Source organism: Choristoneura fumiferana, chromosome 10, assembly GCF_025370935.1.
Source record: "Choristoneura fumiferana chromosome 10, NRCan_CFum_1, whole genome shotgun sequence".
NCBI classification, from domain to species: domain Eukaryota; kingdom Metazoa; phylum Arthropoda; class Insecta; order Lepidoptera; family Tortricidae; genus Choristoneura; species Choristoneura fumiferana.
Window position 1 is genome coordinate 19528892 of NC_133481.1, and position 15692 is coordinate 19544583.

Here is a 15692-nt window from a genome sequence, read left to right on the forward strand (position 1 = left end):
AATATGAATAAAAGTGTAAACTAAATAAAATATACCTACCTACTCCTACCTAAATAAAAAGTAAGTAGTAAGGTGCATTCGGCTAATCCCGAAAATCGGGTAATTCTAATAATGTCAATTTTCTACCAAACTCGCCATTATTTTTTAGTCTGGCATTTCTAACCTAGCCGCCATGTTCATCCGCTCCCCCGCCTCGGCTGATCAGTCGCTACAAGTGAGCGTACGTGTGGCATGCGTCATTTTCTGAGAAAAGTAAAATTTCCCGCATTTTTGCATTTTCGGAATTACACGAACAAAAATATCTTTGAAATTTGGTAAGTATTTGACTTGATTGTTTTTGTTTTCGATAGTTTTTCGTTTTTGTGTAATGCTGAATAAGTTCAGTACTGTATAGCTCAAGAAATTTAAATTTTCCGGGATTAGCCTACGAGGGTAATTCCGTGTGAAAAATAGTTCGGAATTTTCCGAAATTTATTTACCATACAAAAGGTCAGCGGCTCTCAACATTGTTTCGCGTGGAAAAATTTATGACATTTTTTACAGTACTATATTAAAGTATTATTTCAATAATATTTTTTGTAAACATATTACTACTATTACTAGCTGAACTCATTCCAATTTTTTTTTTTTTTTTTTTTTTTTATTCGACTGGATGGCAAACGAGCAAGTGGGTCTCCTGATGGTAAGAGATCACCACCGCCCATAGACAACTGCAACACCAGGGTATTGCAGATGCGTTGCCAACCTAGAGGCCTAAGATGTAATACCTCAAGTGCCAGTTATTTCACCGGCTGTCTTACTCTCCACGCCGAAACACAACAGTGCAAGCACTGCTGCTTCACGGCAGGATTAGCGAGCAAGACGGATTGTTTTTGTTTTCAAATCTAAAATTCGTTCACTCAAATCCAATAATTCATTCATTCATTCTACTCACAAAATTGACATTTAGATAAATTTGAAAGACTAAGATTTTTTGCAGTCCATATGTGCAAAAAAAAATAAAATATTTTTTTGTCCAAATCTATGCAAGATCCAGAAAAAAAAATAACATTCACTAATTGTAGGACAAGCTGCTGCCATTTTTTGTTGAATCATTAGTTTACGTAATGGTTACGGTTACGGCGGCGGTGGAAAAACGCTATTAGCCTGCTCTATTTATACTTAAGACTGCTTGAGAATACCTGTAAACGTCATATCAACGTCAAATCGTGTGCGTGCCAGAAATTCATAAAGAACCATCGATTTATCTTCGACAATGACGATCTTCCATATAAAGTTTCATCCCCTATTTCACCCCCTCACAGGAAGAATTTTAAAAAACGTGGGAACAAATATCTATATTTGTCTCTTATCACGTGCCGAAATGGCAAGTTTAATAAAGATTTATCGATTTATCTTCGATAATGATGACCTTCCATACTTATAAACTTCCATCCCCTCACAGGTCGAATTTTAAAAAAAGCTCAAACAAACATCGACTTCTTTCTTATTGAGTGCCTAAATGTCAAGTTTCATGGTTTTATCTTCCACAGCGACGCACTTCCTCCATATAAACTTTCATCTCCTATTTCAACCCCTTAAAGCCTCTTTTTCGCAATAAAAGATAGCCTGCTATGTTCTTTCCCAAGGTCTATTCTATCTTTGTACTAAATTTTATTAAAATCGGTTTAGCGGTTTAGGCGTGAAAGCCTAACAGACAGACAGACAGACAGAGTTACTTTCGCATTTATAATATTAGTAAGGATTGCTTTCTTAGCAATTACCTAACTTTGAGAGCGTCTGCCTTCTTGTCGGGTAATTCCGAAATAACTCGTCTAAAATTCATTCGGAATTTCCCGAATGCACCTTATTTCACTTAAGTATTTTTGAAATCTAGACATCCTGTTTACAACTCCAAAGGACACGATCGGATGGCCAAGTGGTTAGAGAACCTGACTACGAAGCTTGAGGTCCCGGGTTCGATTCCCGGCCGGGGCATATATTTTTATGAATAATATGAATGTTTATTCTCGGGTCTTGGATGTTTAATATGTAATTTAAGTATGTATTTATCTATATAAGTATGTTTATCCGTTGCCTGGTATCCACAGTACTCGTACAGCTTTGCTTAGTTTGGGACTAGGTGAATTGGTGTCAAGTGTCCCATGGTAATTATTAATTAAAAAAAATCGGCCAAGAGCGTGTCGGACACGCCCAAAATAGTGTTCCGTAGCCATTACGAAAAAATTAAGTAATATTTTTGTAATGATTTCGTACTTTATACGGAGTCTTCCAAGTTAAGGTATATTTTATACCTTAGGCTGCTATTTATTCTTAAACTACTAATAATTCTCAAACAAACTTAGCCGTTATAGTTTTCCTTGTAAGTTTGATATACTTACTACCATTGTGAATTTTTTTAATTTTTCCATCCACCGGTTTAGATTTTAGAGGGGGGGGGGCTATTTTAATGAAAATTTGCACTTTACAGTTGAATATTTGGAAAAGCCGCGGACGGACAGACAGACAGACAAACAGATATGGCGAAACTATAAGGGTTCCGTTTTTGCCATTTTGGCTCCGGAACCCTAAAAAGCACCGTTGAACCACCACGCTGCAAATTAACAATCATATTCCGCATCATTTAATATCACTAAAAAACATTAAAATTCGAACTTTCGCCTTTATAATATTAGTAGGATAGCGCTCACTACGCATATATGCGTCGAAACTTACCGGAAATTAACATTGCCGGCCATGGCCTATTATTTACTAAATAAAAAACAACTTATTATGGCAATGACTTTTGTTTTTATCTTTATCACATATTTTCGCACAAAACACTTCACCCACAGCACGTTAAAACTATTACGAACTCGTAAATCTTATCAAAAGAACTAAATATAATTAAGCATAACTTATTGTTTGTATTTGTTTACAGTTTTTTTTTAATCCGTGTCATTTGACCAGCGCCACGCGCGCTTTATGCCGCACTGAGGCTGATGAGAGTGAGATGACACCTCTTTATCCCCATTGAGGCACCAAAGGCCCTACTAAGATTACACGCAGCCGGCGACGCAGCGTGTTATCCTGTTTCCATTGCGGGTTCAATCGACTCACCCGGTGTTATTTAATTCGCAAAACAAGCAATGTATTCAAAATTGTTTTCCGTGCCGGCGAAGCATGAAGTTCTAATGTGACTTTTCCGCTTATGTATGGTTTTAAAACTAACTTACCTTATTGCTGTTACGATAACTTACACGAGAGCGTGCAGTACCCTTAGTGTAAGTTTTCGGTTACAAAATACGTCTCGATCGCGTTCGCGTTAAAATCTCAATTTGTATGGAAACACGAACATCGCAAACGTTCCGCTAGAGGCGCTGTTCGTATTGGTGTACAGCCTTTTCGGCGAAATATTTTTCGCCAAATTTCACTTAGCAACCAACCTTTCGCCGAAGTTTCATTTGGCAAACCAATTCTTGGCATAACTTTGCTTCGCATTTTCCTTATTACGCAACATTTTTATATTGCAAAATTTTACTTCATGACAATTTTATGTGGCAAACAGTTATGTAGCAAATGATTGGCTAAGGCAAATAACAAATAGTCAAATAACATTTGGCCAATTTTTACACATAAGGTAGTTATATCAGTCATGATATATAATAAAATGAATAAATGTTAAATTATGTGGCGGTGAGCGAGCGAAGCGAGCGAGAAAGACGAGACTAGGCAGAAGCGACTTGGATAGGTTAGGTTCAGAATGTTAGTCAGAATGTTCGATGTTAGGTTTTTTTTGTAACAGAACGGAAAAAAAACATTGGCTTGCTTGCTTGTTTGCTTGCTAAATTAAGGAATGCCAATCAACGCATTTGACGAAAACACAAATGACATCTTAAAAACATCCAGGTAATAATTTGCATAATAATCATTTATCAAATCATTAGTTGGGAAATGATATCAGTGCGAAATGTTGAGTTGGGAAATGAAATTTCGCCTAAATTAAAATATGGGTTAAATAGTTTGGGAGTTAATAATTTGCTAAATAATTTTCGCCAAAACATTAGTAAACCGTTCGTATTTGTATACAAATTGAGATTTTAACGCGAACGCGATCGAGACGTATTTTGTAAACGAAACTTACACTAAGGGCACAGGTCGTGTATTATTGTCGTGCATTTCGGGTCGACGAAAACGCGGTCGGACAATAACTGCCCGTTGAAACGGCATTCGTCTGATGTGCACCTTATCTATTGGGAACATTACGTCACGGAATTTCCGTAGGTAACCCAGTAAACACTGTAACTAGGGACTTGTAAAATTTTACTATTGAATTTAATATGCGAATTCATAACAATGCGAATTTAACGTATGGCGCTGGGTTAGAGCTCCACACAGTGCCTACATGGGTAGGTAGGTAGGTATATAAAAATTGTTTATTTTCAGACAAAGGAGCCCATAATAATATTAAAAGTTCGCATTAAAAAAAACATTAGGTACTAAAATAAAATAAAGTCTAATACATTTAATTTTGTTTAAACTAAATTAGTTACGTTAAAAATTAAAAAAAATATATTTAAGTCCATAAGTACCTTAGTAGCTGCCCAGTGCTCAGCTGTCAAAGGGGTAGCTTACCTACCTACCAGTAGACCGGTCTTTTTTACGATTTTGCTGAGGCGTTGTTATAAGTACTACAAATAGTAGATTGTACAACAGAGCATTTATTTATTTATTTATTTAGGTTTGCCAACAGGTAACATACCGTAAAACATGCAGTACAAACATAGGTATAACAATTAAAGGGATAAGTCCGCCTTTGTACAAGTATCTTAAAGTTTGTCAGTTGTATTTTGTTAATTTTCTTTTGTACAATAAAGAGTTTACACACACACACACACAATTGGAAGAGTATTTACCCAATTACAAGCATGCAGTTTAAACGTAAGCAGATCGCTTATTAATGCTGACTTATATTTAACTTATTATATACTTATACTTTATAAGTTAGGAACTTAGGAAACAATATATAGCACATTACTTAATTTTAAACAATAGCCAACGAATTAAAAGAAATAAACACCAAGCATTCGAAAGAGAAGAAGAAGCAAAACTACGTTTCTGTAGTTCTTTTAATCGTTCAACGGTTAACTGGAAAAGAGCCCTTTAAGGGATAATGTCGCCTTTCTACATCTCTTTCTCTTGTAAACTGTTATTTTCATATGTTCTGTGTACAATAAATACTTATACAATACAATACAATAGCCATTAAGTGTCCTGAACACCTAAAACGAAAATTAATGTTAAACAAAAACAAAAACACGCTGATGCTAAGCTAAGGCTATCTATGATTGGCTTTTATATTTATACAGAAGTTGCTTGTATTTGTACATCGATATGTTCGTTAGATCAACCCTTGTATCTTTAAATAACTCATTGTGGTTTTTACAAATTCTTGAAATAAAACTATGAGAACCTACTCCGGTCCTCTGGGTTTTAACAGCATAAATTCATATAGCCACCTGAGTCATACGTCGAAGGGAAAATAGGTTTAATGCTTGCTTTTCACTTCGATTGAGAGGAAATTAAATTAAGATTGGTTTTTTGGAATCTTTTTTTGTATTTTTTATTTCAATTCCAAATTTTTACTTTTACGGTCATCCCGTATAAAAACCTAAATTGAAAGTACAAACTGAAATAAAGATGCACAGAAAAAACAGAAAAATAAGACCATCACTGGGCGGTATAGCACGCGGTACGGATTAAAAGATTTAAAGATTTTAAAGATTTATTGAACATAATTAACATACATGTTTTAAAATAATTAGATCGTAAGCAGCTGCAGTAGTATGAACTGTGTCGCAGCTGTTTACGCCCACCTCGGGATTATGGAGCAGTTATGTTATGTTCTAAAATAATACATTTAAAGGTTAGTAAGTGAACTTAATTATTAAGACTATGTTAGAATAAGAGAATAAAAGCAGGATATCATTTGAAAGGCAGGTTCTTAATATAAACATAATTATGGTATAGTTGATTACCGAGGACCTGGGTTCGATTCCCAGTGATGGTCTTATTTTTCTGTTTTTTCTGTGCATCTTTATTTCAGTTTGTATTTTCAATTTAGGAAATTAAATAGTTAATTTCCTCTCAATCGAAGTGAAAAGCAGTCTAAAACTCGAGCATTAAACCTATTTTCCCTTCGACGTATGACTCAGGTGGCTATACACCAGTGCAACAGTGGAAACAATTATTCACTTACAGGTACCTTTTATTTTCCATGCATTAATATATATAATTATAAATTTTTAGTTTTATTGATTCATTTTAATTGATTTGATTGATTTTTTTGTTTTATAGAAAATAATATATAATAATAATAATAATAACTATCTAAAAATATATAGAAACTTTTTGTTTGTGGCTGTTGACACCTGATTGCCTTAATCTTAGACGAAGATTTTACTTTATGTACTAGAGTATAAAAAGTCATTTTATGTCGACAAGATCCAGTATTAATTCGAACTTTACGAGAATGAGAAGGGAAAAAGTCATTCCTTGCATGTTGTTTCTTTATTTGCAGTCCGCAGTTTAAGTACTCACTCGATGTAGTAATATGTTCGAACGACGATCCAACGACAACGCGTAAACAGGTAAATAATTAAATTATGATTAAATTATCTCTATATATATCTTGAGGTATCCCATCTTAGGCCTCTAGGTTGGCAACGCATCTGCAATACCCCTGGTGTTACCATCAAATAAAAAATAAAAAAATATAAAGATATTATTGATTCAGGCTACTTTACCTAAACTTTACATTACTTTTTTACAAAACTTTAACTACCTAGTACTCCCCGCTGTGCACTAAGTAGTTACTCATCATCATCAGCCGGAACCAGGTCATCGCTTGGCTATGTCAGTGACCCTTGTTCTTCTACGTATCCCCTCATTTCTGATTCGATCCCGTAGAGAAACCCCAAGCATAGCTCACGGGGGGCGCGCTGCGGGTTCACGGTGCATGCAGGCCGCTGCCAACCGAAGCAACTGGGGGTCTATGGGGGAGGCCTATGTCCAACAGTGGACGTCCTACGGCTGAGATGATGATGATGATCAGCCGGAAGACGTCGACTGCAGAACAAAGGCCTCCCCTTTAGAACGCCGCAATGAACGACAACTCGCCACTTGCATCCACCGGTTTCCCGCAAGTCACGATGTCGTCAGTCCACCTGGTGGGAGGCCTGCCAACGCTTCGTCTTCCGGGTCCCGGTCGCCATACGAGGACTTTCTCCCCCAACGGTTATCTGTTCTTCGAGCGATGTGGCCGCCCATTGCCACTTCAACTTGCATTATTTTAACAGCTATGTCGGTGAATTCGACGAATTTCCGTATTTCGGATTATATCGCACAAAAAAACTCCAAGCATAGCTAGATTGTTGCGTGCTCTGACCACAGTTACTGTGCAACACATTTATCTAATACCTTTGAAATGACTTTAAACGAGCAATTCTTGTGTAAATGTATTCCTTATTTCTGTCCATTGTAAAGGTTGCCTGGAAGAGATCGCTCTGAAGCGATAAGCCGCCTATTGCTTACCTTAGAAAATCTCTATGTATATACTTGTTTTCTCTGTACTGTTTACTGTATTGGTGTGCAATAAAGAGTTATTGTATTGTATGTATTGTAATATATATATATATATATATGTGTGGTTTATTAGTTTATTTAGCTAGGCTTTTCCTTAAGTTATTGTGAATCGTTATGATAGCTGCATTTGTAAGATTTCAGTGAATGAGTGTCGTATTGTTTTGGTTTTATCTTGACCACATTAAGTAGTGGACTTTTGTTAGTTCTTCAAAATAGTTTCATTCTCTGCCCGAATCCCACTTGTTATGCCCACATTGATCATGTTAGGGTCGGATCCCGGCTCTCTAAGTCCTATCTTAATATATATATCTATATTTCGCGGATCTCAGAAACGCCTCAAACGATTTCGATGACATTTGGTATGTCGCGGTTTTCGGGGAAGGCAAATCGATCTATTAGATTGGTCTTATCTCTGGGAAAACGCTTATTATCGAGTTTTAGCCCGAGCAAAGCTCAAGGTGTTAAATAACTGACCTTGCCTAAGGGGGCTACTCTAAGTAGGTACTTTGTTTTAGATTTTATTTTAATTTTATGTAAATATTTTAAGTTTAGGATAGTTTTATGTAAATAGTAAATTTATGTTTGTTCTAATACATTATTTGTAATTATATGCTCTACCCTTCTCAGGATCTGAAACCACTCTGAAACTATGTCCATACAATCGGTTGAGTAGTTTAGACGTGAAAGCCTAACAAACAAATACAAATACGCTCGCATTATACTCGTAATATTGGTAAAGAATATGGATTATTCACGCGGAACCAGGGTGACAAGACACAGAAAAACAATTCAGGCTTAAAATAATAAAATTTATTTCTTGTAACATATAAATATATCTAAATTGTGATGTTTATGTACAGTGACTAAGACAACAGAATCCCACATTTTATGTGAATATAAGCCATCAAATTGCAATTTTTATGCGTAACATTAACATAATGCTGGCGCTACACTTGACTATGTTCGGGTATCTATGCATCTCCGAAGCTCATATATGATCAAGATTAGTCTCAGTTTACACTTGCAAAAAAGCGTTGCTTTCTTTCATATTAAAGAGATAATAATAATAATCTTTATTATTTTATTGATCAAAAAGAGATTGTACATAATTTTATGAAGTCACTGACCACTGAACTAGGTATAAAACTGTATCTCAGTTGTCAGCATCTACTCCCAAATTCATTACAAGTGAACTGTTCCAAGATAAATGCCAAATATTATCCTATCGATTAAAATTTGTCACTGCGACCAGGATATAATTAATTTTAAGTAGTAACTTTAGGAAATAAGCTCTGTTACTAATCATCTATGGAGTCCTGTGTATTCCGAAATAAAGATTATATTATTATTATTTATTTAATAACTCTATGTATAATGACCTATAATATGGTCCTATACATATAAAACTAAGGCCGCCATATACGCTCGGAATTCGAAATTCCGAAACGGAATTCCGTAAATACATCACACACATACGTTTATTTCAATTCTGAAGGCACAGGCCACCAAGCGGAATTCCGAATCAGAGAAAAGTTCGAAAACTACTGTCCGTATGTGGTAGTTCCATAGATCTGTATGGATTAACTGCGTTCGAAATCTCGAATCGGAATTTCGAAGCTCAACGTAGTAAAAAAAAAACCAGAGCTTTGCCTAAAGCACTTGGAATCATAATATTTTCGATCACTTCTTTCTGTCACGGTATAAGGTATTTAGAAAGATGCGGTGAATGCAATTGCGAGCGCCGGAGCGTGAGACAACACAGCTCCATTTCCTAAGACCACCTTACCTTTGGGTTTTAGCACCCATTGATTAATTTTATTTGACGGATAAATGTGATGCCGTCTCCGTCTATTCGATCAAAACAAACAGAGACGGCATCACATTTATCCGTCAAATAAATCGAATCAATAGATGTTGAAACAGGGGTAAGTCGTCAGTTCCACAATGCACGTGTAAACTGGGTTTTATTTAGATTTAGCGATTACTCGAACATAAAAACCAAAATGTAGTGCCAACATACGAAAGGACCGCTCATTTGCTATAAAATCAATAGACATAATTGGTCAAAATACATAATGGTTATTTGACATAATGCAATTTTCTGTGAAATTATTGTGTAGACGAATTTTTGAGACTGTAATCTACAGATTGGTTTAGGTTATGTTTATCGTATAACAATCCTGTAAAATTGTCTATCATCCCAGCCTATATACGCCCCACTGCTGGGCACAGGCCTCCTCTCAGAACAAGAGGGCTTAGGCCATAGTTCCCACGCGGGCCCAGTGCGGATTGGGAACTTCACACGCACCATTGAATTTCTTCGCAGGTTTGTGCAGGTTTCCTCACGATGTTTTCCTTCACCGCAAAGCTCGTGGTAAATTTCAAATGTAATTCCGCACATGAATTTCGAAAAACTCACGACCCTCTGTTTGAGAGGCGATAGGTCAAACCACTAGGCCACCACGGCTTCGCTAAATTTTCGCTAAAATTGTCTATTTTTTAGAAAACTGCATTATGTCAAATTAACCATTATGTACTTTGACTATGTATTTCAACTTAATAGGAAACAAGGTAGATCCTATACGAACACAAACAGTTTTTCAATCAAAAACAGAGATTTTGTTAATGCCAATACAACACTACGCGATATTAAGGACACCGTTATTTATAGGGTTTTAAACACACCTTATAATACGGTCGAGCGAAAAACTACACTCAAACATTTGAAAATTATGACTTAATTACTCTTACGGTGAACATTTGCAAGCTACAATACAAAATATTCGCAGGACGAATACATAAGTTGATATCCTTCAGACCATTTTTTAGCAAAACACTTTACGATAGCCATTAATAATACAAAACCTACTAAACCACTCGCTCAAAACAGTTAAGCTTTATTCATGAAGTAGCCGTTACTCGTTACCTACGACTCCGTTATCGCTATCCCGCGGGAAGTATGCAATTTTACGGGATAAAAACTATCCTATGTCCTTCCCCGGGACTCGAACTATCTGTAAACCGAATTTCACCTAAATCGGTTCAGCGGTTTAGACGTGATGAACTTACAAACAGACTTACAAAATTTCACATTTATAATATTAGTGGGATTAAAGTTTCTACATATATATCTAAGTATATTGGATCAGGCAGTTGCATTGATATTCCGGGATTTAGTAAAATCTACATACAAAAGATACAATACATCTTTTACGCGATAATGCCATTTTAATAACCGCTAAAACTGATGGCTGACAACTTATCTGGCGTAATGAATTAAAAAACAATCTAAACACAACCATCTCTCTGATATCACGCCGCGCCGAAATCAAAATTTAACGATAGCCATAATACTTACAAAAGTAATAATTTATACGATAATCCTTGTAATCCGCGTTTATACCACATCGTATTTTGTTTCAATCTCATTTTCTTATCTCGAAATTACTTTAAACTTCAGAACAACAACTAGAAAACAAGAAACATATAATTTTAAAACCTCTTATAAAAAATAGAGAAATTTAACACGCTGCAAAATTGTAATGGCTGACAACTATACTATATACATAGCCCAATCAATAACAAAACTGGAAATACCTAATAGGCGTCTCTAAATAAATAGAAACGGTACAGGTATAATACAAAATATAAACGAAATGACAATCCATAAAAAATGCATTGAGATCGTAACTCTAGAACAGGGTTTCTCAAAGTGGGGTACGCGAACCCCTAGGCGTTCGCTATTCGACGGTAGGGGGTTCGCGACAAGGTGTACGTGATGGTGGCTGCAAGACTGGCAAGATGATTAAGATTGGTTTTTGGAGTCTTTTAGTATTTTTTATTTCAACTCAAAATTTGTTAATTATGCGTTGGCAAGACGATTCTTACCTATATTTATTACCTTTTATTGAAATAAATAATATACATTATATAATCATGATGATTGAAATAAAAATAAACTTAGTTTCTCCAACAGCCAGTTTTATTAGTTAGTTAGGTAGGGGTTCGCTGTCGTCTAGAAACTTTATCAGGGGTACGTGGAGCCATAAGTTTGAGAAACCCTGCTCTAGAACTTTAACGTTTTAAGGATAATACCAAAGAGTGTCGATACTCCTTTACAAAGATTTCGCTGTCCATTTGTCAGTCTGTCACAGGCGTTTTCAACCTTTTCGTTCATCAAAGTTTCACGGCACAACCAGTAAAAAATAGCCAGTAGTTTAGTTAGGTCGGTAGGTAGGTACGAATCGCACACGCCACGCGTCAGTTGTTTTCGTGCTATTTTCTCATTAAAATAGCTATTCATGGTTGAAAACCTCTGGTCTGTCACAAAGCTGTTTAACACTTGAAGTTTTGATATTTTTACAATGACAGTAAGGTGGCACGCGCCCTTCGTGTGTGAATCAGACGCAATAGAACAAGATAGTTTATAAGTAAAGTAAAACATCATGACACGAGGAAACCTACAAACACACTATCCTCGTTGAGAGACTATAATGATCGAGATCATAGTGATACAAAAAAAAAACATGCTTTCTGTACATTAAAAACTATACAAATCATTTAAACGCACGCTAACGATTGGCCAAAAGATACAGCACATAATAATATCACGAAACATATAAACAATATTCATCCCATACGTATATACACACATTTATAAACGAAAGTCAAATGATGATTTCAAATTGCCGATTTTCATAGCATGATTATTGAACTTATAAATAGCGACCGACAAGAAAAAGTAGGCTACAGATAATAAAACTACAATTTCTCAATTCAATTCCTTAAAATCCTCCTTCGATACTATCAATGATTCCGCCAATGTTAAAGTTAGAAAAGGGGTCTATATATTGTTAGTCATAATGTAACGTTTGACATAACTCTTTTTCCTTTTTTTCAGAATTGTTATAAAACAAACCTTACTACGACCATTTAAAAATTTATGAAAAATGTACGGTTTCAGCGAAAAAAAAAAAAACGATGACTAACATTACGTTATGACTTATAAAATTATGGCAGTAAAAGGATCCCTTGGAAAAGATACTATCTGTTAGCCGTTTGTTAAATTGTCGCCACGTTTAAAACTTTACGTTAAAAATGTGACAATTACAAAGGAAGTAGTAACTACATTTAATTTCTACTTTTTTATCGGACTCTAAATTAGCATAGTTTAAAAATTGTGCATGATATCTGAGATGAAATACGGACAGTTCTTTTGCGTAAAGCTTAAAAGTAATATTGTGTCGTAAAAAATCACTGCCTAAACCTTAAGACTTAGTGGTAACAGTTTGTTTAGGGCACAAAGCTAAGGCACATCCGTGAAAACAGTTTAAATTGTTAAATAACACAGGGCGTTCCGTTAAACAAGCACTAAGTTCATTTCACTCCAGCACATGCGATATATCACGTAAACACAACTATATTTGTTCGTTGAAAACGCACCTGTTCATTTTCGATCATTACGTACAATTGTGTAATTATGAACTTGTTTGTGGACATCGTTTAATATCGATATTTTATGTTGCATTGTACTAAATTACTTTCTCGAATCGTTTTTCGGATCGAGCGTCATTCGGTAGAGTTTGTTCGAAACAGGCGTAACACAAAAATGTCGCGTTCAAATTACACTCAATATGTAATGTGGACTATCATTAATTCTAGGTTGAGTGTTCTTTAATAGTAAATATAGTGGCACTCTTCAAGCCACTGATAGCTTAATTTGTTCACAATCTAATTTTCGATTTGCAGCTCGAGTGTCCACTGTTTGAATTGAGTCGCAACTATGCATATTCAGGTTGAATGTCAAATTACTATTGAGTGTCCATTATTATTACTGAGTTCCATTATTAAGGTTGAGTGTCCACTAAAATTATTGAGTGTCCACTAGTATTATTGAGTCTCCACAAGTATTATTGAGTGTCCACTAGTATTATTGAGTGTCCACAAGTATTATTGAGTGTCCACAAGTATTATTGAGTGTCCACAATTAAGATTGAGTGTCCACAAGTATTATTGAGTGTCCACTATAAAGACTTAGTGTCCAGTTGGCACGTCCGTGGCGCGTGCAGCGTTCACTGTATGAGGTCGGAGGTGGAGAGTTGTCGCAAACTGTCGGTCAGTTCCGGCGCGCGGTTGAGCATCTTGATGATGCCGGAGAGATCGGCCGAGTCGAACGCTTCGTTGCTCAGACTGTCGCCTGCGTCCATCGCCTGCTGTGGACCGAGTTACACAGAATCATTGATATTTTGTCAAAAAAAACAAGCTTTTATTACACACAAACATAAACAATAAGCCGTGGTGGCGTTGTATAAGCCGTGGTGGCCTAGTGGTTTGACCTATCGCCTCTCAAGCAAAGGGTCGTGGGTTCGAACATCGGCTCACACCTCTGAGTTTTTCAAAATTCATGTGAGGAATTACATTTGAAATTTACCACGAGCTTAGCGGTGAAGGAAAACATCGTGAGGAAATCTGCACAAACCTGCGAAGCTATTCAATGGTGCGTGCGAAGTTCCCAATCCGCACTGGGCCCGCGTGGGAACTATGGCCCAAGCCCTCTTGTGCTGAGAGGACGCCTGTGCCCAGAAGTGGGACGTATATAGGCTGGGATGATGATGATGGAAACATAAACAGACCGTAATCGCAAATTCATTGTTTCTATTCAGTATGTAACAATAACTTCTATCATACTTTGGTTAATCTTGTTAATCACACTCGCAGGCTACCAAGATACAGGTTCAACTTAGTTTGGAGTCTGATAGATATACCCCATTAATTGTAATAAGTGTTCCATGCTAAATAAACTATTTATATATATTTTTTTAATTTTGCGAGTAGAATTTGTGGATCAAATTCATTTGAAGTCACTAGTGATTACTAATCACGTAAGCATAGCAAGGAAAAAGAACATGAACAGGAAATTTCATAGCAAGCTACTATGAGGCAGGAGACGTTAGACGCCCAAGAAATCATTCACGCTGCCGAAGACAGTCAAATGGAGAGTGAATGTCCGGACATTTTGTCTTAAGTAAATAATAATAAATAAATAAATAAATAAGAGGAGACGACCCTTAGCAATGAGGATTAAGACAGGGAGGGAGGGTTTAAAGTACTCATCATCCCAGCCTATATACGTCCCACTGCAGGGCACAGGCCTCCCCTCAGAATGAGAGGGCTTGGGCAGTAGTTCCCACGCGGGCCCAGTGCAGATTGGGAACTTCATACACACCATTGAATTGCTTCGCAGGTTTGTACAGGTTTCCTCACGATGTTTTCCTTCACCGTAAAGTACTCACCATAGGCATATTAATGGGCATGGGCTGCATTTGCGGCGTCGGCGACGGCTGTAGCATCGGGGACGGGTGATGTAGCGGGGACTGCTGGTGCATCGGCGACTGCTGGTGCATCGGCGACTGCTGGTGCATCGGGGACATTTGGTGCACGGGGGACACTACCCCTTGCATCGGGGAAGCCACCATGCCCTAAAAATATCATTTAATTATATCAATCGAAACCACGGACCGGAAGGCGAAGCGTTGGCAGGCCTCCCACCAGATGGACTGACGTCGTGAGTTGCGGGAAACCGGTGGATGCAAATGGCGAGTTGTCGTTCATTGTGGCGTTCCAAGGAGGAGGCCTTTGTTTAGCAGTGGACGTCTGCCGTCTGATGATGATGATTAATCGGAAGACGCCCAATTCGGGAGTTATAGGCTTTCCCCTAAGAACTTCACGACGATTATGTTACTTGCAGCCAATAATAGCTTTCTGCGATCTTCATAAGATAGTAATAATATCGTATTATTTCAATTTAATTTTTGAAAATATAGGTCTATCGTTTTACTATCGATGTAAATATCATGTTATTTTCAGAAGGTTATTTTGTTACTAATAAATATATCATGATTTCTATAGGTAGGTACTAATACTCTTTGGTCATGATCTGTCACGGCGACAAAATATAAAGAGAACTGACGTTGCCATGGAGGTTTGCGCTAGTGTCGCCCCCTGCGCAGAGCTTTGCCTAAAATGCCGTATTCTATTGTTAACTTTACTTCAGGAGTAACAAGAGTACA

General features: G+C 36.7%; 1 protein-coding gene across 2 annotated transcripts in view; it reads right to left on the minus strand.

Moving 5' to 3' along the window:
• Positions 1–10567: 10567 nt before the first annotated feature.
• Positions 10568–15692, minus strand: part of LOC141432258 (embryonic polarity protein dorsal-like) — a 76108-nt gene continuing 70983 nt past the window's right edge. The window contains exons 13-14 of one of the 2 annotated variants that reach the window (XM_074093801.1): positions 14916–15101; positions 10568–13832 (exon numbers count right to left, since the gene is read on the minus strand). In XM_074093801.1, coding sequence (XP_073949902.1) covers positions 13695–13832; positions 14916–15101 — 324 coding nt within the window. In that variant the 3' untranslated portion in view covers positions 10568–13694. Of the gene's footprint in view, positions 13836–14915; positions 15102–15692 lie in introns of both variants that reach the window. The other variant, XM_074093800.1, reaches the window with a different exon arrangement.